The sequence below is a fragment of the Triturus cristatus genome, chromosome 7, assembly GCF_964204655.1.
Source record: "Triturus cristatus chromosome 7, aTriCri1.1, whole genome shotgun sequence".
NCBI lineage: Eukaryota > Metazoa > Chordata > Amphibia > Caudata > Salamandridae > Triturus > Triturus cristatus.
Genome location: NC_140590.1, coordinates 631,145,276 through 631,168,243, shown reverse-complemented (window position 1 = coordinate 631,168,243; position 22,968 = coordinate 631,145,276). Strand labels below are relative to the sequence as shown.

Below are 22,968 nucleotides of genomic sequence, written 5' to 3'. Positions count from 1 at the left end.
AAAAATATGACAATATATCTGTGAAGGGCAAAATGCAGAGACTTTATGTTAACCAGAGAAATATACAAACAAGTGCCAAAACAGAGATCAAATAGGACAATAAAGAAAGAAGCAAACTTAGAAAAGTGCAAATCAAATGGGCTACAGCAAGCAGACAGAGAAAAGATTAGCTGTTTAGTAGAAAAATAAAGGGGCAAAATAATATTAACGAAGAATGTTAGAGTGACAAAGTCAAAAATGTACAAGGACAGGAATATGAACAAAAAAATAACAAATTGACTTGATATGGAAAGGGCAAAGGAAGTGAGTGATGGGTTCCACCAAAGGAAAAGTGAAAGTTTCTCCTTTGAGAACTAATGGAGGGAGAAGGTTTTGTGCATGCATTAAAGAACTAAAATTTCACTGTGATAATCAGGTTCTATGTTAGCAGTGGAGTTACAGGAGTGTTCAGCCATTTCAAAACCTTCATCATGGGGGAGGCACCTATCCACAAATGTCACTGCGCATTGCCTGATTTCCAAGAGTGTGTCATACAAATGAGCGGTGTTATAGCCCAGTGTGTTGAGTGACTGCTGTATAGTTTTGCAGGTAACACGTCCAACACAATGGACTGTTGACAAAATGAAAAATAGTGACTTGGGTCATAACACAAACTCATTTAAGTGTCAATGCACAAATCGCCTGCTGCTAAACACCACACAGAAAAACATTTTAACATCATTATTCAATATGCCATTAAAAATGTAAACAAAAAACTTCAAACATTTCTGACACAGGGCAGTACAGTAACCATATGTGTATTTATACTAGGATACAGTAAATATATGCTAAGCAGCAGATAATAAACCCAGCTGTTATACTAAGCACCCATTTCTCACCTTTCAGGTGTGTCTGAGGAACATCAGCAGCAGACTGAGGTGCATCAGGCTTGGATTGAGCTACACTCACGACGCTCTCCCTCGATGAAGGCCTGCATGGCTTTTCGAACTGCAAAAAGGTAAAGAGTTAACACACAGCAGACGTCCATAGATGTTAGGGGAGTAGCTGAGAAGTGATTTTTTCGAATAGCATTCAAAGTGTCAAGGGTGGCAACACACAGCTTTGCCATAGCAATCTGCAAACATAAATATCAGCTACCCTCTATCAGTCCATGTGCACCAAGTGGTATTAGACGGGAGCAGACATCTCTTGAACAATTAGTGGGAAAAATATCAAACATCAGACAATAGCCTAGTGGTTATTAAAAAAACAACGAATACCTCAATTAAAGCCTGTAATGTTGCTAATGATTTAGTAACTGCTCCCTTGACTTCAACTCCTTGGACCGGCCTTTCCAGCTACCTTTATAATGTTTCATACACTTTCTCTTTTTCAGGAAATCTTCAGCTAATTTGAAAAAAAAAGACCTCCAATCACTAGAAAATTTGCAAAATATTCATAACTTGTGAAGAACTAAGAATTATGTGTGCTCTGCCTATTTGGGCTGCCACTAGACACACCTGCATACAGGCCCAGAGTTAATCCTAAGCTTTGGTGGTCTGGGGCATTTGAAAAGTTTACACCAGCATAATTTTCATACCCGAGAAGGCTGTCTGCTTAACAGTGCTCCCCACCCCCTACTTGTGTTGTAGAATAGGGATTCCTCTCCTGAAGCTTACAGATTTAGTACAGATGTATTGAAAATAGTTGCTGAACAAAAATGTATCGTACAACTGTGCACCGCCCTCTGGCCCTTCAAGCATATGTTTTCAAACATCCAAAGAGATGATTGTCTGCAAGAGCTGAATGTTGATCTCTGTTCATGAGCATGTCCAGGATTCGCAGTAAATGGTAAATGTGTGAGCGGCAGGGACAAACACTGCTGGAAAGGATCATAGATCTTTCTTGATACAGAATGTCAAATTAATACTACTGCTTGCCATTAAAAACACCAAAATGACAAAAAAATAACGTGTTGGGCCTGTGTCAGATTCAGAATTAAGAACCAATACATCCAGACTGTTGAACAAAAAATAAATATATGTATGGGCAATAAACATACAAGAACTTTCCTTGTAATGCTAATAAAAGCTAATATTTGAGAACGTTGTTCCTGTAAGCTATTTCCAAAAATCTGAGCAATGTTCCTGTGCAGCAAAGCTGGTTCTTAGCCATGATCACATTCTAACAAAGTGGACTGTAGGGGGCACAGTGAGACCTCCTTAGGAAAGGAAGGTTTCATGTCACAACAGGCTAATTAAATCAGGACACATTAATGCCTAATTGTCCACTTTGTGAACAAGTAGAATGTCATGGTTAAAAACCTGTTCTCTGTATCCAATGACACTATCCAGGTAAATTATAGAAAGCCAAAAAACGTCTAGAGAAAATTAACCCAAATCCACTTTCCACAATGCTTATAGGCCACAGAAGGGTAGGAGGCTTAGAACAGCTCTACAAATAATATGTGGCAACTAGAGCTCAGGAGGAGATAGCTTTGAAGTAAATTCTGCATAACAATAGATAACAAAAAATATTTGTTTAGGAGGGAAGATGGCACAAGAAAGTTGCTTGTTTCTATGAAGGAGACAGAAGCTTCTGGTCTGCAGATTAAACCATGACCTTGCAGGAAAAGGGTATTGAAGGAGTCAATCCCACCAAGAAAGATGCATTTGAAAACGCCTCTACATAAGGCAAATCAACATGTAGAAGCAAGAGAATTGAAATTATAAGGGAGCAGAGGAACATTTCTTTGGGCTGAAGGGATACATAGTGTCAAGCTGTCCGATGACATCTTGCACTCCTTACATACCTACTGTCACGACCACTGTTGCCTCATCCATGAGTCTGTCTCCACACCCTCTGCATTAGTTACCGAATTACCCTCTTAGGCCCTCATTACTGAAGTTTACAGGTAAGGCAGGTGAAGTACGATGTAAATACCATACAAGGCATTATGTAGTACGTAGACTGTTATTTTATGTTATGTTAATTTGTGTAGAGCACTAAAAACCCAAGACGGTATCCAGGTGCTTAGGCAAGGTGTATGTTCCCAAGGTGCTCATACAAAGAGCCACGTCTTCAGCCTCTTGAGGATTTCAAAAAGTTAGGAGGCTCTGATGTGTTGAGGGAGGTCATTCCATGTCTCGGGTGAGATGTAGGAGAATGAGCGACCTCCAGTTTTGCTTTTGCAGATGCGGGAAGTATGTATGAGTGAGAGGGAGGCAGAGCCTAGGTGTCTGGTGGGTTGGTGAAAGTGTATGGAGAGAGTGAGAGAGTGAGTGAGTGAGTGAGTGAGTGAGTGAGAGAGTGAGAGAGTGAGTGAGTGAGTGAGTGAGTGAGTGAGTGAGTGAGTGAGTGAGTGTATAGAGTTTGAATTGGCTGTGTTTGTGCATTGGGATCCAATGAAGCTTCTTGCGGTGCAGGGTTATCGAATGCGGCATGGGAAGTAGAGTACGAGGCGTGCGGCTGCATTCTGGAGTCTGTGTAGGAGTGGTTAGGAGATTCTGGTGTAAACTGTTGCTGTACTCCATCCTGCTGGTGAGGAGTGCTTTCAGGATGGTCCGTCTGTTGTTCTGAGGCAACTATTTGGAGATGTTTTGCAACATGCGTTGGATGTGGAAGCAGGAGATGCACACTGCGTAGACTTGAGCCATCATGTTGAGCTAGTCGTCTAGGATGATCCCTATATATCTTGTGTGGTCCATGGGTGTTGGTACTAGCTCAGACTGCCACCAAGTGGAATCTCATGGGGAGGTCTTTTTGCTGAAGAACAGTCTTGTTGGAGCTCAGCTTCAGTCAGCTGGTTTGCATCCAGTCTGCTACCATGGTCATGCTGATGGTGTTTGTCTTGTTCATCAAGGAGAAGATGAGTTGGGTGTCATTGGCGTAGGAAATGACTGACCTCTGGTGATCGGATGATGTTGGTGAGCGTGTCATTTATTGTTGAAAAGATTGGGACTGAGGGACAATACCTATGGGACACTGCATATCAGTTTCTTGGTCTCTGGTGAGAAGGGTGGCATCCTGAACCTTTGGGTTCTTCCCATGAGGAAGGAACAGATCCATTTGAGAGTGGATCCTTGTATACCGATCTCGTGGAGTCTTCTGATGAGGGTGGTGTGGAAGACAGTGTCTAAGGCTGCGGAGAGGTGGAGCAGGATCAGGGCCACTGTTTCTCCACGGTCCAGGATGTTTCGAATGTCGTTGGTGGCCAGTTGCTTGTTGATGGCCGTATCAATCGCTTTGGCTGGATATGGGAGCAGGGAGATTGGTCGGAAGTTGCTCAGTTGATTGTGGTCAGCTGTTGGCATCTTGAGAAGCTAGTTGATTTCTGCAAGTTTCCGTTAATCCGGGGACACGACAGAGGTGTTCATGATATGGGTGAGGGTGGTGCTGATTGGAGATTTTCCAAGGTTGTAGATGTGATGGGGGCATGGGTCCACTGGGGGCACAGAGTGGATAGTACACATGATTTCTGCTGTGTTGCTTCTTGCGAGGGTTGTCCGTTCAGTCAGATGGCCGCCTAATTTGGTGGTGGTGTCTGGAGCTTTGAGAAAGAATTATGGGAAAGAAGTGCAAGCTATGCAACGAGTACCAGTCCTTCTTACCGTGGTCAAACCACTAGCATGGTTACAGATTAAAAAAATATCTCCTCCAAGGAGTGCATGGTCCAGGTTTGATTTTTGCAGAGCTGTTTGCACTTTCAGCTGCTTGATTTACTGTGCCAGATACATGGTGAACACTTTCACCAATGGCGAAGCTACTCGAGCTCCTCTCTCGGGCAGTCTCATGGTGATGCTTATGAGGCTAATTTTCAAATCTTGCTTAAAGGCCAGTAGGCTGAACTGGTTTCTCAAGCATGGGTTCTTCAATTTAAAGCTGAAGGCAAAAAACCCTGACCTATTCAGTAAAAAGAAAGATGTGAGAAATGACTTGGGTGAACAGGATTGCGTTTCCAGACTTAAGGTTTATGTTGGGGTAGTGGTGACTTAGCTTGTGCAGGAATTTGTCCTTATCCCTTAAAGATTTTGTAGACAGGGGACCTTAACACCTAACCCCACCTATAAAACCTTTGAACGTAGTGCAAAACAGTTTGAGAATATCATTTACTCAATTTTCACTAGAAACAATTGGAGTTCTTTCCGAGTTAGGGTTGTGGTAATATTTCTTAACGTTCAAAGTTTCACAACTTAATTTTGGAGCTTGCAGTGTTTTTTAGTAGGGTGCCCCATTAAAGAGGATATAAAAAGTATATCAGCTGGACAGAACAGAGTACTATTTAAACTCAATGCAGAAGCCATCTTGAGGAGAATCCTTTTCAGCATCACATGCTGGTATTTGGCATTCCTTGCAACAGCTATCTGGTTTGCACACATTAGTTTGACCTCAAACATGATGTGACAGATGACATCATAAATGACATCGCTGGGGACATTACATATCACCTTACCGGTGACATTGTGGATGAAATCACTATATAGTACAATTTCGTTCTTTGGATATGTGCTATTTAATGATGCTGTTTTATTAAGTGTTGTCATTTTTCTGGTATAAATATTATAAGGTCACATGTATTTAGTGGACATTTGGCGGCACTGAATTCCATAGGTTGGGAACATGGACCTAAATCAGGGTCCCTACGGTAGGTCCTGGTGTACATGAACTTGGCTGGGCTAGGCAAACCCGGACTCAAAATGAAATAAGCAGCCTTTAATATGGAGAACTTGGAATGAAAATAAAGAGCCCTTTAAATTTCACCTACCTGTCAACAATTCTAAAATACAGTTGTCATATTGGACATTGAATATTAATAAACAGTCTCCGCAGGCAATTCAGGGCAGCAAAAAAATTTAAATAAAATGTCTGGGAAAGACAGTCCACTGTCCGCTGGGGCACAATTATATGTACTCTGACTTACCCTCGCCAACTTTCCAACAGAAAAATTGTAGCAGAGTAATGCTGTCCCTTAACTGAACTGGTCACATATATACGTACAGAGGGTATTGGAGTGGGTATGTTACAAACCTTCGTTGTCACAAACTACCACAACCGTAAAGTAACTAGTTACCTCACTCTTGCGGTTGGGGAGGCACTGTTGGCAGTCATGGGGTTTCCCTTCAACTTGTTTTTGTAAGCGCTGGTCCTGGACAGCTTCCCTGGGTGAAAAGACATACCCAGGTGCGATATTGCAAGTAATTCACATACTCTACCTGCATCACAATTCTTGAAGCAACTTCATTTGACATAGACGGTGTTGTTACCCTTTTCCCACATATGAGGGGATGCAGACTGGCATGGCAGCTGGCAGCTGGTAGTGGATGAATTTCAGTTTTTTTGTTGGTTCTTAGATGTTTCATGTGATCCACTATCGTTTACTGACAGCATGGTTAGGAGTGTTCAGCTTGACAAATAGGAACCACTCACAAGGTAATCCACAAGGTAAACACTTTTCAGAAGTGCACAGTATTGATAGGTTTTTCTGGGTGCTGGGGAATCAATGGGCAAACATTTTTAAAAAATCTGGAAATGACACTTCTGAAATCAAAGTAAGCCCATCTCTTAACTAACATCGAAGTACACAATGATAGTATCAATTTAGCCATGGATTGCAGCAGGTTCCTGGATCAACCCTGTAGGAAGCTGGCTCTGTATAGGGTTATGTCATGCACAGAGTCCAGTGAATGCCCCAGAAATGTAGAGGGCTCAATGTGAACCTAACGTGCTGTATTGGTTGTAGTGTGGGCGAACAGCCTTAGGTCTAACACAGATCAGTGTAAGACATTTGTTGTGCACACAATGCCCAATACATGACACGACTCAAAAAGGAGGTCCATACCAATTTTATAAACATAAGCTTTTCTTAAGATGTATTGAAGACTTTCGCAAAAAGGTAAGTACGCTTTTAAATAAAAATACACTTCAATTTCAAAAGTGGACACTTAGTGCAATTTTCAGTCTTTGCAATGTTAACCTGTGGAGGAACATAATAATGAGGTTTTACCGGCAAGCAAGCAACTTACAATTCAAGTCCTCGGGTTTCAGGGTCAGCAGAGGGCAAGGTTCAGGTAAGCACAAACACTGCACCACCAGTGGCACAGGGGTGGCAGGGGGCAGAGGTCAAATCTGGAGGTCAGGCCCAATGTTTCTCAATAGAGACTGGGGGTGCTTGAAGGCACGCTGCTTGCAGGTAAGTAAAGCGGCTGCTGGGCGCAAGCTTCAGAGGTTTAGGCAAGCACAAGAGGGGCTACAAGGCAGCACCAAACATACACCACCAGCGGTATAGGTGTGGGCAAATGCAGGGTGCAAACATGGTGTTGGGTGCCCAATGCAAATGGATGGAGGAACTTGGTTTCGTAAACAGGCTGCAGGCATTGAATCGGAGGTTGCACCAAGGACACCAGAGGTAAGTTGGGATGCTGCAGGTTGGTAGGACACAGTCAGTCGAGCTCCTCAAGGTCAAGTGCCTTCGGGTATAGGGGTCTCCTTTGACGTCAGGATTCTCTTACCATAGCTGGTCACTGTTGGGGGGGAACCTTTGGATTCACACTGCAGGCGTCAATCCTGACCTAGGGCTCAGGATTGCTGGGGAACCTTTTCTGGACCGGTGGACCACGCGGACTTGGGTCGGAGATATCAGGTACAGATTGGTCAGAGATCGAGGATCTGGGTGGCACCAGATTCCTTTGTCTTGGTTTCTTTGGGACAGACCCGCTGTCCTCTAGAGTTCTGGTCTTTTTCAATGGCAGCAGTCCTCCTTGGGGTTTTGGAGGTCGCTGGTTAAAGTACAGGTGTTGTTTTCTTCGCAGGGTCTTTGAAGCTGCCGCAGGCCAGTAGGGCTGAGGTCAAGTCAGTAGTTGTCTTCAGTCTTCTCTGGAGGGCGTCTTCGTCGTCCTCTTTCTTCTTAGGTCTGCAGGAACTAGTTGCAGGGTCGGGCTGAGCCACCTAAATACTAGATTTAGGAGTGTGACAGGAGAGTAGCAGGTAGGGACCAATGGGTTCCTTACCTGAGGTGGCTACACCCACTATTATGCCACCCTCCTGCAGGAGGGGTCATAGCCCTAGCCCTGATTGATTGAGCCCCACCATCATCAAGATGGTAGACACTGAAAAAAGTGCTTTACTTCGCCTCCTACACCTGAGGGTTGGAGTTGGAGAAAGGTGACATCTATTCTGTCTACGTTTTTCCATCAGTTCTCCCACCCAAAAGTGGGGTTTGGAACCGAGGGCTGCCATCTCCTGCTAGCACCAAATACAAAGGTGGCAGGCCTTTGAAGCTTCTCTTCTGAGAACTCTGCCCGTTCCAGGAGAGGACGTGTGACACCTCTACCCAGGATGTGCTTTGTTTCTGGCCACAGAGACCAGAGGCTCTCCACCCAGGGGTCCAGAAACCAGTCTAGAGGTGGCAGGCTGCCTAAAGCCAGACAGAGATCACACCACGGGTGGTAGGTTTTTAAGGGGCACTTCTGAGGTGCCCTCGGAGTACATGGTTTAATAAATCCAACATTGCCATTAGTATGGATTTATTACGAGGAGTTGTTTGGTACCGAACGCTTCTGGGTTCATAGAGGCCATCATGGTGCTTGGGAACTCAAACTGTCGAGTTTCTATCCCATGTACCCTTATGGCGTCCCTGTTACTTAAAATATCTAAGAATAAAACTAAATATTGTAGGGGCATATCTGCTTATGCAGATATGCCCACACCTGTGACATAGTGCACCCTGCCAATGGGCTGTAAGGGGTGACTTAGGCAGTGCTGGTTGGCATGACACACAGGCAGTGTGCCATGTTGACTTTGTCATTTTTCACTACACCAAGGCATGCAAGCTGCAGTGGCCTGGCCGTGGTGAGGGGTCCCTAGGGGACCCTCTTCAATTCCCCTGCCCTTGGTATCAAGGGTACCATATACTAGGGACTTACAGAGGGGCTGGAGTTGTCAATTGTGGTATGGCTTTTGGGAAAGAACACTGGTACTGGGAACCGGGACAGCAGGGACCCTGTACTTTACAGTCACAGTTGCATCAAAAGCCAGGCAAAAAGTAGGGGGGCACTGCAACAGAATCGCATTTACTCACAAAACTGTTAGAACGTTTTTATTTAAGCAATTTGCTGCTGATCAAAGGGCACAAAGGAGAGGAAATGTGTGAGAAACAACTTCTCCTTCCTCCTTAGGTTTCCCAAAGAGTGCATTTTTAAAAATACACTGTTTGTTTAATTCCCTGGCACAGATAATGATGCAAAGCATACATTCAAAGACTCCACTTCAGGGTGTTTCCAGATCAGGTGTTCTAAATAAACTGAAAGTCTGTGGTACCCCTTTCATAAAGCATGAAAAGCGTAGAAAAATGTTCCTCAATCAATTAATGGGGACAACAGAATAGTAGCTTAAATATGAAAATGAAAATCCACGGGGATTATTATGATCTTGTTTGAGGTTAAAATGCTTTCCAAACTTACATTTTCTGTTACAGTAGCCTCAGCGCTCTGGCGGGATACCCTTCTTTCCACTAGAGAGTCCAATCGAGGCTCGATGGGCTGGTAAGGAGGCTGAAGGGGAATAGCAGACCGGATAGGCTCCCCAAACATTTGAGCACTACTTCTCAAATAATGCTCACCAAGTCCATTGCAGTGAGCTTGACCATCTAATTGGCAAAGAGAAACATTTCAGTGGCTGCTTTATAATTAAAAATCAGATCACATTAAAAGCACATTCCAAAGTCTGTGAAAAAAAATCTCAGATGAACACATCTATACTTTTCCATAACAAACTTACCCAAATCATATGTAAATCCCTGTCTCTCTTTTGAGTGTCAGTTGAGCTTCATTACTTTCATGACCTCACCTGCCTCATGCGGTCTAGCCTAAAATCGGGCTAAAACAAATCAGTGCTTGCTAAACATCTTACAACAATGTCTGACTCATCTGACATGATCACATTACAATAACACTACATTTAGATCAGGGTATCGCTCCAAATGTACAGGTTGATCATGTGAACACAGCACACCCCCACCCCAATGCTGTAGCTTTCAGTATGAGAATTGTACATCTGCATTGAACTAGTTTTATCAAACCGAAGACCAGAACAAATATTTCTTATATGTATGATAATGTATTATAAATGGATAAGTATTGTATGCATTATAAAACGTTTATGTATTATAATGTATTATAAAACGTATGTCATGAGTATAACCTCTATTATGGTCTAATAATTACATCACAGGGTTTTGGCCACACCTAGGTTACTATGACACAAACTGATAGCACTCAACACATCTATGATGGAAGGATGAAAAGTGAGCTGGTCGTGTCAGAATTATTCTTATGACTTGCAGGTCACCAAATGTCAGCAGTGAGCAAAGACACTATGAAACCTTACTATGTGGCTAAGTATGTCAGTCGCAAGCACAGTGTTAGCTTAGCCTGATATATAATTTGTGGTTATTAGAAGGCAACAGTGACTACAGTTCAAGACTAATTAAATTCCTTATCTGTAGGGTTTCTCAAACAAACATCTCAATCTGGATCCTAACAAAACTGTGAAACTAACTAGAGGACAAATCTCTTCTATTCATCGGATCTACGGGCCGTCAGGATTTATAAGGAAACAGTGAAGCACAGTTTAGATTACACTGTGGTGCCTAGGTTGGCAACCCTGCTCAAAAGGCTCATAGGGCATCGTGAAGAGGAATGCATACCCTATTTAATTTCTGTTGTATCTAAAAATGCATCAACGTTTATAGGATGAGCCAGCCTCTTATGTACAAGCTTCATGCACATCATCCCACATGCAAAATGTGAGAAGGGATTTCTTGTACAGCGACCACTATATTTTGCTGTTAAATTTGACAAGTTCTGAGGCCAGATGATTAATCATTGGGGAAGACTTTTGCTGACGTACGCATTTGCCAGTGAAAATGGTAATGTAAACCACTAGCAACTATTGTCATTAAAAGTGACCGTTTATGCTTATATGTTAGGTTCTTCTAATGAGTTTCAATAAAAGCAAAATACGTCTTGAAGCCGAGTTTTAAGAACGAATGATGTTACAAGTACCAGAATGTCATGCGTGTTATGTGGAAATAAAAAGGCCACACCAGTATTGCCTCACAGGGAAAACACACTCACAGTAAGAGAATTATATTGATTAAGCACAACAGTACTACGGGTTTCTTTATAAAGTAGATGGTAGGTCAGAACTGTGGCTGGCAAAATTGTCACGAAGCGTGGCAAAGTCCGGTATCCTCCACCACTGACCCTTATCCATAAATGATTAATTGGATCAGGTAACTCCCGCAGCCTCGTGGAGGCAAGTAGAAGGATTAGTGCTGCATGGGTGGGTGAAAATCAGAACCATTATATGAATGATGCATGGTGGTGTAGGAAGCACAGTGAGGTGCTTCGCCTACCCCTAATCTTTGGCATCTGTGTATTAAGATAATAGGTAGATTGTAAAACTATTAATTGATGTAGGCCTGTGAAGACAAGGGTTTCAGGTCATCAGCAACTGAACTGAACCTGGAGAAGTGTGGATGTAGGAACTGCCCCGGTGGCACATGTGGCTATGGCTGACTGGTATTGGACTAGTATGCTCCAGCGACAGGAGAGAATTTCCATCTATATCCTTCTCCAGCCAGGAGAGGAAACAAACCCTCAGAGCACCATGAGGGTATGTATATTCAGGTCCTCCTGGAATTTACCTGCAATCTCTGGGGAAAAGGCGTAGATGCCTGTGCCTTGGGATTCGAAGTCTGAGCCTCCCTGAGAGAAAACTGTAGAGAAACAATGAACCATACAGAGGGCTTCCTCTCAGAAGGTGATCCACCCCTGCCACCTAATGCATAGGGCCTGCAGATACCCTTGTGCTGGATCCTTGGAGGGCCATAGGGAACTTTACACATTGTGCATTGTACTGCTTCTGGCCCTTCGCTGCTCAGTTAGGTTCCAGACAAGATGCTCCTGGGTTTCATCTTATTACCCTATGGAGATATGAAACGTATGGAACATCCCCAATGTTGGGGGAAGAAGGGGTAGTCCGTAATTATATTGAAGGTCTGATGCAGTTGCAACAAATGGCATGAAACCTTAACCCCACAGTTTTTACAGCACATTACATTTACATCTAATCTTTACAAAGAAAGGTAAGTTATGCTAAAGGATTTTACCTTCATCCTGCATCCTTTACCCTGCTGTACTTTAATATATATATATATATATATATATGTATTATATTTTAATATTATTGTTAAAAATGGGTTTAAAGGTGGGGGTAAGGGTATAGGTGTGGTCAGTGGGAAAGTGGGTTAAGGGTTATGGGTAAAGGAGGGTAAGGGTGACTTAAGGATTATGGGGAGGATAGAGGTAATGTGGGTAAGGGCTTATTTTAGAGATAAGGTGTGGGCTGAGGTAATGAGGTATCTGGTTGTAGCGTTATAGGTTGGGTAGAGGTAAATGGAGGTAAGGGCAATTTTAGAGTGAAGGGGTGGGTATAGGTTACGAGGTTACGGTGGTTTTAGGGCTAAGGGGTGGGTAGAGGTAAATGGACGTCAGGGTAATTTTAGGGTTAAGGTGTGGGAAGAGGTAGAGGGAAAGGGTTTATTAGGGTTCACGGAAGGTAGAGAAAGGAAACTAAGGTTTTTTAATTAAAACAAAAAAATGAGGGGTTGGTGGGATTACCCATCCCAGTAAAAAGAAGAGGTGGGGGTACTAGGTGGGCATCCCATCAAAAACAAAATGTTTATATCAATAAGATTACACAACCCGGGGTAAAATAAAAAAAGCATTGTAAAGTGCTGTATGGTATTACAGAGTGTTGTAACGGTCAACGTGATGCAATACCCACATGTTAAAGGCATGCAGGTAAAGATCGTGTAGTAACAACTAATATTTCAACAGACAGTAGTTTAGACTGTAAAAGATAGAAAATATCAGAGCTGGAGTATATAACTATCTATAAAGAAGGTCACTGTTTTATAATACAGGGATGCTAAGCTAGTGCCCCCTCACGGTGTGTGTATACCCCTGCCTATTGTACTACCAGTGGATTTCATACAAAGATCGTTTATTTTGCCATGTATGGTTGGCGCATGCATATGCTTTACGAGGGGTGTTGGGCAATTGTGGAGAAGGAGGAGAACAAGGCCTAAAACTATAGGAATCACCAAGAATGTTTTTCATTAGTCTAACATCTTCCTCCCTCTCCCGCCTATAACTGATTGAAAACCTTAAGGCTTAGCCCCAGAAACACTAGAGATGGAAAGACATCACATTTCAGTACAGGCTTCAGGGAAAAGTGATGCACAGGCATGCTGGCTTAAGAAAAAACAAAGAGTAATTCTTTAAAATAAAACCCCTGTGGGGTAGTCAATGCAAGGGTCCCAACAATCTCTTCAATGGAAGCATATCTTTACAAAGCCATTAGTAGAGCTGCTCCTATTGCAGTATTTACCACTTTGATGCCAGAAAAAGACCACCACAGAAGATTACAATATAACCTGACTTCATGAAAATAGCCATGATTAAAAATCAAATCTCCAGGCCCACTTACATAACGTGCGATACCCAGTTAAGGCTTGCAGGAGTCTAGGACGACTGCTGGATGTTTTCTAGTTGTAGTATATCAATAGGGGGGAGGGAAAAAGAAGCAGAGGTCCATTCGGCTTCCAGAGGTTAGTACAAAATTATCAGGGAGGAGAAATGGACCACTTGTCCTGTGTACCAGGGTCTTTTAGTTTACGTGGTTGGGCATCCTTAAAAAACCCTCATATACGTACACTGGCGTAAGGCGGTATATCTTGATTCTCCGCCGTAGTGTATCGTGATAGCATGATCATTGGGCTTTTTATTGTCCAAATGCTAACCTCCCCATGGAGGAAGACCGACTGGTTGTGCAGTAGTGGTCAGAAATAACGGAACGAGGGCGTGCTCGTGCTCTGTGAACTGTGCTGTTAAAATTCCTAAAGTCAAATCCCGTGTCCTTTATTCTTGGGGTACTTGACAGAGGGAAATTAAAAATGGTGTTCGTGCATGTGGATAAACTTAATTATTAGTTTAATGCACTGGTATAAATCTGGTATTATCTGGTCAACATGTTTCAGCCCCATGCAGGGTCTAGAGGCTTTCGTCAGGACCGAAAGATGAAATAGAGGGCTTAAGTAAGCTCTCCACTATTATTCTGGAGGTGGAGAAAAGTACTCACCACCTACGATTTGAGGAGGTCAGACCGATTGTATCTGCTCCTGTAAAGACAATCAAGGATTATATGACAGCCTAACGTGATACTATACAATGCTAAAACGATATTCTGGTGCTCTATAACCTGTTGACATCAATATCTTTAATCGATGGTCTGCGATGCTGTCGCGCCTTTTTTACCACAGGGTGCACACTTATTCAAAAAAAGGGGGGGGGGCTAACTACAGAAGGGTTTTGTGAACGGTATCTCGGTTCTCTTAATGGTGTGATTCTTGGTTGTATTGAAAAGGGCCGCTAAAGTAGTGCGGTTAGTTTATCGTTATTATTCTCATAACAACTCGTTTTCCTATGCGAAAGCGAGCCGTGGTTGTTAGCTAAGCAGTTTAGTGTGTTGTGTCTCAATGTAAGATTGTCGGGTGATAATAACAAACTGAAGGTTCAGTGTACTGAAAGCGTAAAATTATGTGAACTAACGGCGTTGCCGTCTGCTAATACAGCGTTACGAAGCTAAAAACAAGAAACAAACTGTCTGGGTCAATTACCTTGTTTCGCAAGTTGGACATCTTCATTCAGGGTGTCAGTCAGTTAGGTGAGTGCCAATTGCTGCATGGAAGGGGAAAATATTAGGTTACTTAACTCACAGGTTACCGCGATGTGGAGAGCTCGCCTCGCCGTCGCTTACCGGCTACTCAGGCAGAATAGCTTGTTCTGACTCTGACGTTCACCTGGATTGACGTGCTCCCGGTTGGGCTCATTTTACATAGACCGATTCTAATGAAATTAAAGTAGGACTAGTCGGTCTTGGTTGGCCTTCGTGAGGGCACTTATGGTTGGCATGATAGTCTATGGGGGATAAGTATAGTAGCGGTGTGCGTATGTGAAGAAGGGGTTCACTTTATTATGTTCGCATCTTAAATGGCGCCAGTTGGACAGAGATAATGGTGGTAAAGTGTTTTAGGCAATTCCGTTTGTTGATGCTCCCCTTTCACGGAATACATTGAGCAGCGTGCGTAGTTGACAAGATGGGCATCTTTTACATCTTGAATACCATCGTTATTCAGGGTGATAGTGCCTCGGGGTTGTCGAGAGTCTTTCCCTAGGGTCTTCTGTATATGGAGATCACATCAGAGTGTAGTTAATAAAATGGGCATTTCTACAACTTGATTGCCATCGTTACTCTGGGTGATGGTAATGTCTGTGGTTTGTCAGGAGTCTTTTCATAGAGTCTTCTGTATATGAGGATCACATCAGAGTATTTCACCTCTTTAGGGCGTGCCAAGGTATGGTATCGTTCAGGCCTTCTTTGTCGGTCTTAAGGCGGTGGACCCAACGCTGTTCTTTTTCAAAGAGGGTGCGTTCAACATTGTGGCCTTTGAACAGTTGGGTTTCCAAAACAACCCATTGTAGATCTTCTGCGGTATGTTTGGCTTCAATATAGTGTTTACTCATTTGTGTTGTTGCTCTTTTACATGTGACGTTACTTCGATGCTCTATGATCCTTTGTTTGATTTTCCTGCACGTCATTCCTATGTACCTCAATCCACACGGGCAGACAATCATGTACACCACATGGGTGGTGTTGCAGTTTGTGTGGTGACGTAGTTCCCATTTTAGGTTCGGCAGTAGTTGTAGGGTCTTGGTCACTTTCGTAAGTTTGCAAACCGAGCAAGTTCCACAAGGGTAGTGTCCCACTATAGGATTCAGATTCCATACTGTAGTTAGGGTTTCTCTTGGACTGATGTCTCTGGGTCTGGTGTGGACCAAAATATCTTTGATGTTTTTGGTTCTCCTGTGGGCAAATCTCAGTTTAGGCCATTTCAATGTGTTTGAAGTCAGGATTCCCCAGTTTTTATTAATGATTTTCTTCACTGTGTTAGATTCGGTGTTATAGGTTGTGACGCATGTGAGGAGATCTTTTGGTTCTTCTCTCTGTACAGTGGATAGTAGGTTCTCTCTCGGCTGATTGCGGGCTCTTTTCTGGCATCTTTTTATGATCTTGGTAGGGTAGTCTCTCTTCCTGAGTTGATCCTCTAGACCTCTTGCTTGTTCTTTATAGTCATCTAGGTTACTGCAGTTACGTTTTAAACGTAAGAACTGACTGTAAGGTAGATTGTCTCTGAGGGGTCGGGGGTGGAAACTGTTATAGGAAAGAAAGCTGTTCCTTGCCGTCGGTTTATAGTAGGTTTTGGTGTGCAGTGTGTCGTTTTTGGAAAAGATGGTTACATCCAGGAAATCCAGTTGTCTCTTGTCTGCTGTGGATGTAAATTTGAGACATTCGTCTCTGGTGTTTATCCATGTTAGGAAATCATTAAGCGCTGATTGACTATCTTCCCATATCATGAATACATCGTCTATGTAGCGGCGCCAAAACTTGATGCCCTGATGGAAAGGATTAATGGCGGTTAGTATGTGCTCTTGTTCAAAATTACTCACATACATCCCTGCTACACTTGGAGCAAATGTACTGCCCATCGAAGTTCCATGGCATTGTCCAAAGAGGGTTCCTTCGAATTCAAAATAATTTTGTGTAAGCGCTAGTCTGCAGCATTCCAACACGAAATGTCTTGGTGTTTTATAGGTCCAGTTATCTGTGAAAAGAATTTCCTCAAGAGTATCCAGAGTTTTCTGTTGGGGTAGGCTAGTGTAGAGACTCTCTACATCTAGACCTACCAGGAGCATAGTGTGTTCATTGTAGACCTGTCCCTCAAGTAGATTAAGGAGATCACGGGTATCTTTTAGATAAGTTGGTGTCCTTTGTACCAGAGGTTTCAGGAATTGATCCGCAAACTGAGAAAGTGGTTCTAACACAGAACCAATGCCAGACACTATTGGGCGTCCTGGTGGTGGAATCTTGTTCTTGTGAATCTTAGGTAGAGAATAGAAATACGGGATTCTTGGTGATTTGGTTTTTAAGAACGCAGCTTCTTGGCTCGAAATCCATTGATTAATCTCTGCTTCATCTACCATTAATTCAATGGTTCTTTGTAGTCTTTTTGTGGGATCATCAGGTAGTTTAACATAAAATCTTTCATTAGAGAGAAGATCTGTACATTGTTGTTGGTAACCTTGTCTGGTTAGTAGAACAACGGCTCCTCCTTTGTCCGCTGGTTTGATTATAAGGTTGTCATTTTTGCGTAAATCGTCCATCGCTCTTTGTTCCCTCTTGGGAAGATTAATATAGGGTCTCCTGTTCGTGGAACCTAGATTGTCTGCTTGCTGCATTATGGCTTGTTCAAAAGCTTGTATCTCAACCGGAATTAGGTGCATGGGAGGGTTGAAAGTAGACTTGGGTCTCAGGTGTGTATCTCCTTCTTTGGGTTGCGTTTCCTTTTCTTTGAAAAAAGCCTTGAGTTTTACTTTTCTGCAAAATTCTGCTAGCTCACATTTCAATTTGAAGATGTCCAGTGTCGGAGTTGGAACAAAGCCCAGGCCTTTATTAAGAACATTTTCTTGGTCTTGTGTCAGTGTGACTTCAGTCAGATTGACTACCAGTGATTGGTCGTGCTGGTTCCTGGTTGGTCCTTGGTCAGGCTCCGGGTGTGCATTTGTCTTTCTGGTTCGTTCCAGGTGACTGTTTTTCTTCTTCCTCTCTGGCGTCCAGGGCCTCTCCCTAAAAAAGAGGAGGGCTTTGGTTGCATATTCATCATCGTGCCCGTGTGTGGTGGGCCTTGAAAATAGGGGTTCAACCATCCTTGATAATTAGGTACGTAGGGTTGGTAGAGTGGTGGTGGATGTTCGTAGTACCTGGGCATTTGCCAATTGTTTCCTCTCTGGCGGCGGTTCCTCCTATTTTGGCCTCTTCCTCTCCTTGAGGTTGTTCCTTCGTCGCTACTCCAGTCAGAGTTGTTGTTGGAACTTTCTACTGAGGAATCATAGTCTTCCCTGTCTTCAGGGGTAATGTAGTCCTCTCTTGAGTAGGGGTGCATCTTCTCTGTTGAGAATTGTTTTAGATCTTTATTCAATTTTTGAATTTTATTTTGAGTGATGTACTCCTTTGTTTCGTTCATTTCTTTGTTTATTTCCTCAAGTTTTTTCTTGAAGACTTAGATATGCACTGTTGTCTTGAGTTTGGCTTCACTGGTTTGTATGCTGATCGTTAGAGCTTCTACTAATCGTGTTGCTGTTTTGATGATTAAGACTAAAATAGTCTCTGGTACACTTCCATGAAATGGATGACCAGTCTTTACGGAAGAGTATATCTTTCAAAAAAATGCGAGGAGCATTCTGTACCCAAAGGCCTTTGGGTGCTGAGTTAGCGCGTAGGTATTCCTTCATTATGATGCCGTGGATGGCTGTTCTCACTAGTTCTTTCTTGGTTTCTGTAAGTTCGTCCCACTCATTGGTCTGTGTTAGTGTTTGTGCCAGGTCTCTGTCTTGTAACAGAGAAGATTCCGAAAGGATAGCGTTCACCTCTTCCTCTGTGTAGCTTAGTCCTTGCATTTCAGCCATGATCACCTTTGTGTTCTAAAGCTGTTGTGTTACTACCCTTTTATCCCAGTTCTGGGGTGAAATAGGGTTTGCAAAAAATCCCACAGCTGTGCGCTGCTGATAACTGTAGTATATCAATAGGGGGGAGGGAAAAAGAAGCAGAGGTCCATTCGGCTTCCAGAGGTTAGTACAAAATTATCAGGGAGGGGAAATGGACCACTTGTCCTGTGTACCAGGGTCTTTTAGTTTACGTGGTTGGGCATCCTTAAAAAACCCTCATATACGTACACTGGCGTAAGGCGGTATATCTTGATTCTCCGCCGTAGTGTATCGTGATAGCATGATCATTGGGCTTTTTATTGTCCAAATGCTAACCTCCCCATGGAGGAAGACCGACTGGTTGTGCAGTAGTGGTCAGAAATAACGGAACGAGGGCGTGCTCGTGCTCTGTGAACTGTGCTGTTAAAATTCCTAAAGTCAAATCCCGTGTCCTTTATTCTTGGGGTACTTGACAGAGGGAAATTAAAAATGGTGTTCGTGCATGTGGATAAACTTAATTATTAGTTTAATGCACTGGTATAAATCTGGTATTATCTGGTCAGCATGTTTCAGCCCCATGCAGGGTCTAGAGGCTTTCGTCAGGACCGAAAGGTGAAATAGAGGGCTTAAGTAAGCTCTCCACTATTATTCTGGAGGTGGAGAAAAGTACTCACCACCTACGATTTGAGGAGGTCAGACCGATTGTATCTGCTCCTGTAAAGACAATCAAGGATTATATGACAGCCTAACGTGATACTATACAATGCTAAAACGATATTCTGGTGCTCTATAACCTGTTGACATCAATATCTTTAATCGATGGTCTGCGATGCTGTCGCGCCTTTTTTACCCACAGGGTGCACACTTATTCAAAAAAAGGGGGGGGGGCTAACTACAGAAGGGTTTTGTGAACGTTATCTCGGTTCTCTTAATGGTGTGATTCTTGGTTGTATTGAAAAGGGCCGCTAAAGTAGTGCGGTTAGTTTATCGTTATTATTCTCATAACAACTCGTTTTCCTATGCGAAAGCGAGCCGTGGTTGTTAGCTAAGCAGTTTAGTGTGTTGTGTCTCAATGTAAGATTGTCGGGTGATAATAACAAACTGAAGGTTCAGTGTACTGAAAGCGTAAAATTATGTGAACTAACGGCGTTGCCGTCTGCTAATACAGCGTTACGAAGCTAAAAACAAGAAACAAACTGTCTGGGTCAATTACCTTGTTTCGCAAGTTGGACATCTTCATTCAGGGTGTCAGTCAGTTAGGTGAGTGCCAATTGCTGCATGGAAGGGGAAAATATTAGGTTACTTAACTCACAGGTTACTGCGATGTGGAGAGCTCGCCTCGCCGTCGCTTACCGGCTACTCAGGCAGAATAGCTTGTTCTGACTCTGACGTTCACCTGGATTGACGTGCTCCCGGTTGGGCTCATTTTACATAGACCGATTCTAATGAAATTAAATTAGGACTAGTCGGTCTTGGTTGGCCTTCGTGAGGGCACTTATGGTTGGCATGATAGTCTATGGGGGATAAGTATAGTAGCGGTGTGCGTATGTGAAGAAGGGGTTCACTTTATTATGTTCGCATCTTAAATGGCGCCAGTTGGACAGAGATAATGGTGGTAAAGTGTTTTAGGCAATTCCGTTTGTTGATGCTCCCCTTTCACGGAATACATCGAGCAGCGTGCGTAGTTGACAAGATGGGCATCTTTTACATCTTGAATACCATCGTTATTCAGGGTGATAGTGCCTCGGGGTTGTCGAGAGTCTTTCCCTAGGGTCTTCTGTATATGGAGATCACATCAGAGTGTAGTTAATAAAATGGGCATTTCTACAACTTGATTGCCATCGTTACTCTGGGTGATGGTAATGTCTGTGGTTTGTCAGGAGTCTTTTCATAGAGTCTTCTGTATATGAGGATCACATCAGAGTATTTCACCTCTTTAGGGCGTGCCAAGGTATGGTATCGTTCAGGCCTTCTTTGTCTGTCTTAAGGCGGTGGACCCAACGCTGTTCTTTTTCAAAGAGGGTGCGTTCAACATTGTGGCCTTTGAACAGTTGGGTTTCCAAAACAACCCATTGTAGATCTTCTGCGGTATGTTTGGCTTCAATATAGTGTTTACTCATTTGTGTTGTTGCTCTTTTACATGTGACGTTACTTCGATGCTCTATGATCCTTTGTTTGATTTTCCTGCACGTCATTCCTATGTACCTCAATCCACACGGGCAGACAATCATGTACACCACATGGGTGGTGTTGCAGTTTGTGTGGTGACGTAGTTCCCATTTTAGGTTCGGCAGTAGTTGTAGGGTCTTGGTCACTTTCGTAAGTTTGCAAACCGAGCAAGTTCCACAAGGGTAGTGTCCCACTATAGGATTCAGATTCCATACTGTAGTTAGGGTTTCTCTTGGACTGATGTCTCTGGGTCTGGTGTGGACCAAAATATCTTTGATGTTTTTGGTTCTCCTGTGGGCAAATCTCGGTTTAGGCCATTTCAATGTGTTTGAAGTCAGGATTCCCCAGTTTTTATTAATGATTTTCTTCACTGTGTTAGATTCGGTGTTATAGGTTGTGACGCATGTGAGGAGATCTTTTGGTTCTTCTCTCTGTACAGTGGATAAGTAGGTTCTCTCTCGGCTGATTGCGGGCTCTTTTCTGGCATCTTTTTATGATCTTGGTAGGGTAGTCTCTCTTCCTGAGTTGATCCTCTAGACCTCTTGCTTGTTCTTTATAGTCATCTAGGTTACTGCAGTTACGTTTTAAACGTAAGAACTGACTGTAAGGTAGATTGTCTCTGAGGGGTCGGGGGTGGAAACTGTTATAGGAAAGAAAGCTGTTCCTTGCCGTCGGTTTATAGTAGGTTTTGGTGTGCAGTGTGTCGTTTTTGGAAAAGATGGTTACATCCAGGAAATCCAGTTGTCTCTTGTCTGCTGTGGATGTAAATTTGAGACATTCGTCTCTGGTGTTTATCCATGTTAGGAAATCATTAAGCGCTGATTGACTATCTTCCCATATCATGAATACATCGTCTATGTAGCGGCGCCAAAACTTGATGCCCTGATGGAAAGGATTAATGGCGGTTAGTATGTGCTCTTGTTCAAAATTACTCACATACAGCCCTGCTACACTTGGAGCAAATGTACTGCCCATCGAAGTTCCATGGCATTGTCCAAAGAGGGTTCCTTCGAATTCAAAATAATTTTGTGTAAGCGCTAGTCTGCAGCATTCCAACATGAAATGTCTTGGTGTTTTATAGGTCCAGTTATCTGTGAAAAGAATTTCCTCAAGAGTATCCAGAGTTTTCTGTTGGGGTAGGCTAGTGTAGAGACTCTCTACATCTAGACCTACCAGGAGCATAGTGTGTTCATTGTAGACCTGTCCCTCAAGTAGATTAAGGAGATCACGGGTATCTTTTAGATAAGTTGGTGTCCTTTGTACCAGAGGTTTCAGGAAAAGATCCGCAAACTGAGAAAGTGGTTCTAACACAGAACCAATGCCAGACACTATTGGGCGTCCTGGTGGTGGAATCTTGTTCTTGTGAATCTTAGGTAGAGAATAGAAATACGGGATTCTTGGTGATTTGGTTTTTAAGAACGCAGCTTCTTGGCTCGAAATCCATTGATTAATCTCTGCTTCATCTACCATTAATTCAATGGTTCTTTGTAGTCTTTTTGTGGGATCATCAGGTAGTTTAACATAAAATCTTTCATTAGAGAGAAGATCTGTACATTGTTGTTGGTAACCTTGTCTGGTTAGTAGAACAATGGCTCCTCCTTTGTCCGCTGGTTTGATTATAAGGTTGTCATTTTTGCGTAAATCGTCCATCGCTCTTTGTTCCCTCGTGGTAAAATTAATATAGGGTCTCCTGTTCGTGGAACCTAGATTGTCTGCTTGCTGCATTATGGCTTGTTCAAAAGCTTGTATCTCAACCGGAATTAGGTGCATGGGAGGGTTGAAAGTAGACTTGGGTCTCAGGTGTTTATCTCCTTCTTTGGGTTGCGTTTCCTTTTCTTTGAAAAAAGCCTTGAGTTTTACTTTTCTGCAAAATTCTGCTAGCTCACATTTCAATTTGAAGATGTCCAGTGTCGGAGTTGGAACAAAGCCCAGGCCCTTATTAAGAACATTTTCTTGGTCTTGTGTCAGTGTGACTTCAGTCAGATTGACTACCAGTGATTGGTCGTGCTGGTTCCTGGTTGGTCCTTGGTCATGCTCCGGGTGTGCATTTGTCTTTCTGGTTCGTTCCAGGTGACTGTTTTTCTTCTTCCTCTCTGGCGTCCAGGCGTTCACATACGCACACCGCTACTATACTTATCCCCCATAGACTATCATG

The 22,968-nt window shown here is 43.1% G+C and overlaps 1 protein-coding gene and 1 long non-coding RNA gene across 3 annotated transcripts in view; one reads left to right on the top strand and one right to left on the bottom strand.

Moving 5' to 3' along the window:
- The window catches only part of CEP95 (centrosomal protein 95), a 717,939-nt gene that overhangs the window by 416,079 nt on the left and 278,892 nt on the right, over positions 1-22,968 (bottom strand). For both annotated transcript variants that reach the window (XM_085617251.1, XM_085617252.1), the window contains exons 8-9: positions 9,438-9,622; positions 879-987 (exon numbers count right to left, since the gene is read on the bottom strand). In XM_085617251.1, the coding sequence (XP_085473377.1) occupies positions 879-987; positions 9,438-9,622 (294 nt within the window). The remainder of the gene's footprint in view (positions 1-878; positions 988-9,437; positions 9,623-22,968) is intronic.
- Positions 1-22,968, top strand: part of LOC146810260 (uncharacterized) — a 65,567-nt gene that overhangs the window by 30,650 nt on the left and 11,949 nt on the right. The window contains exon 2 of the long non-coding RNA XR_014966568.1: positions 886-997. This is a non-coding gene — a long non-coding RNA (uncharacterized LOC146810260). The remainder of the gene's footprint in view (positions 1-885; positions 998-22,968) is intronic.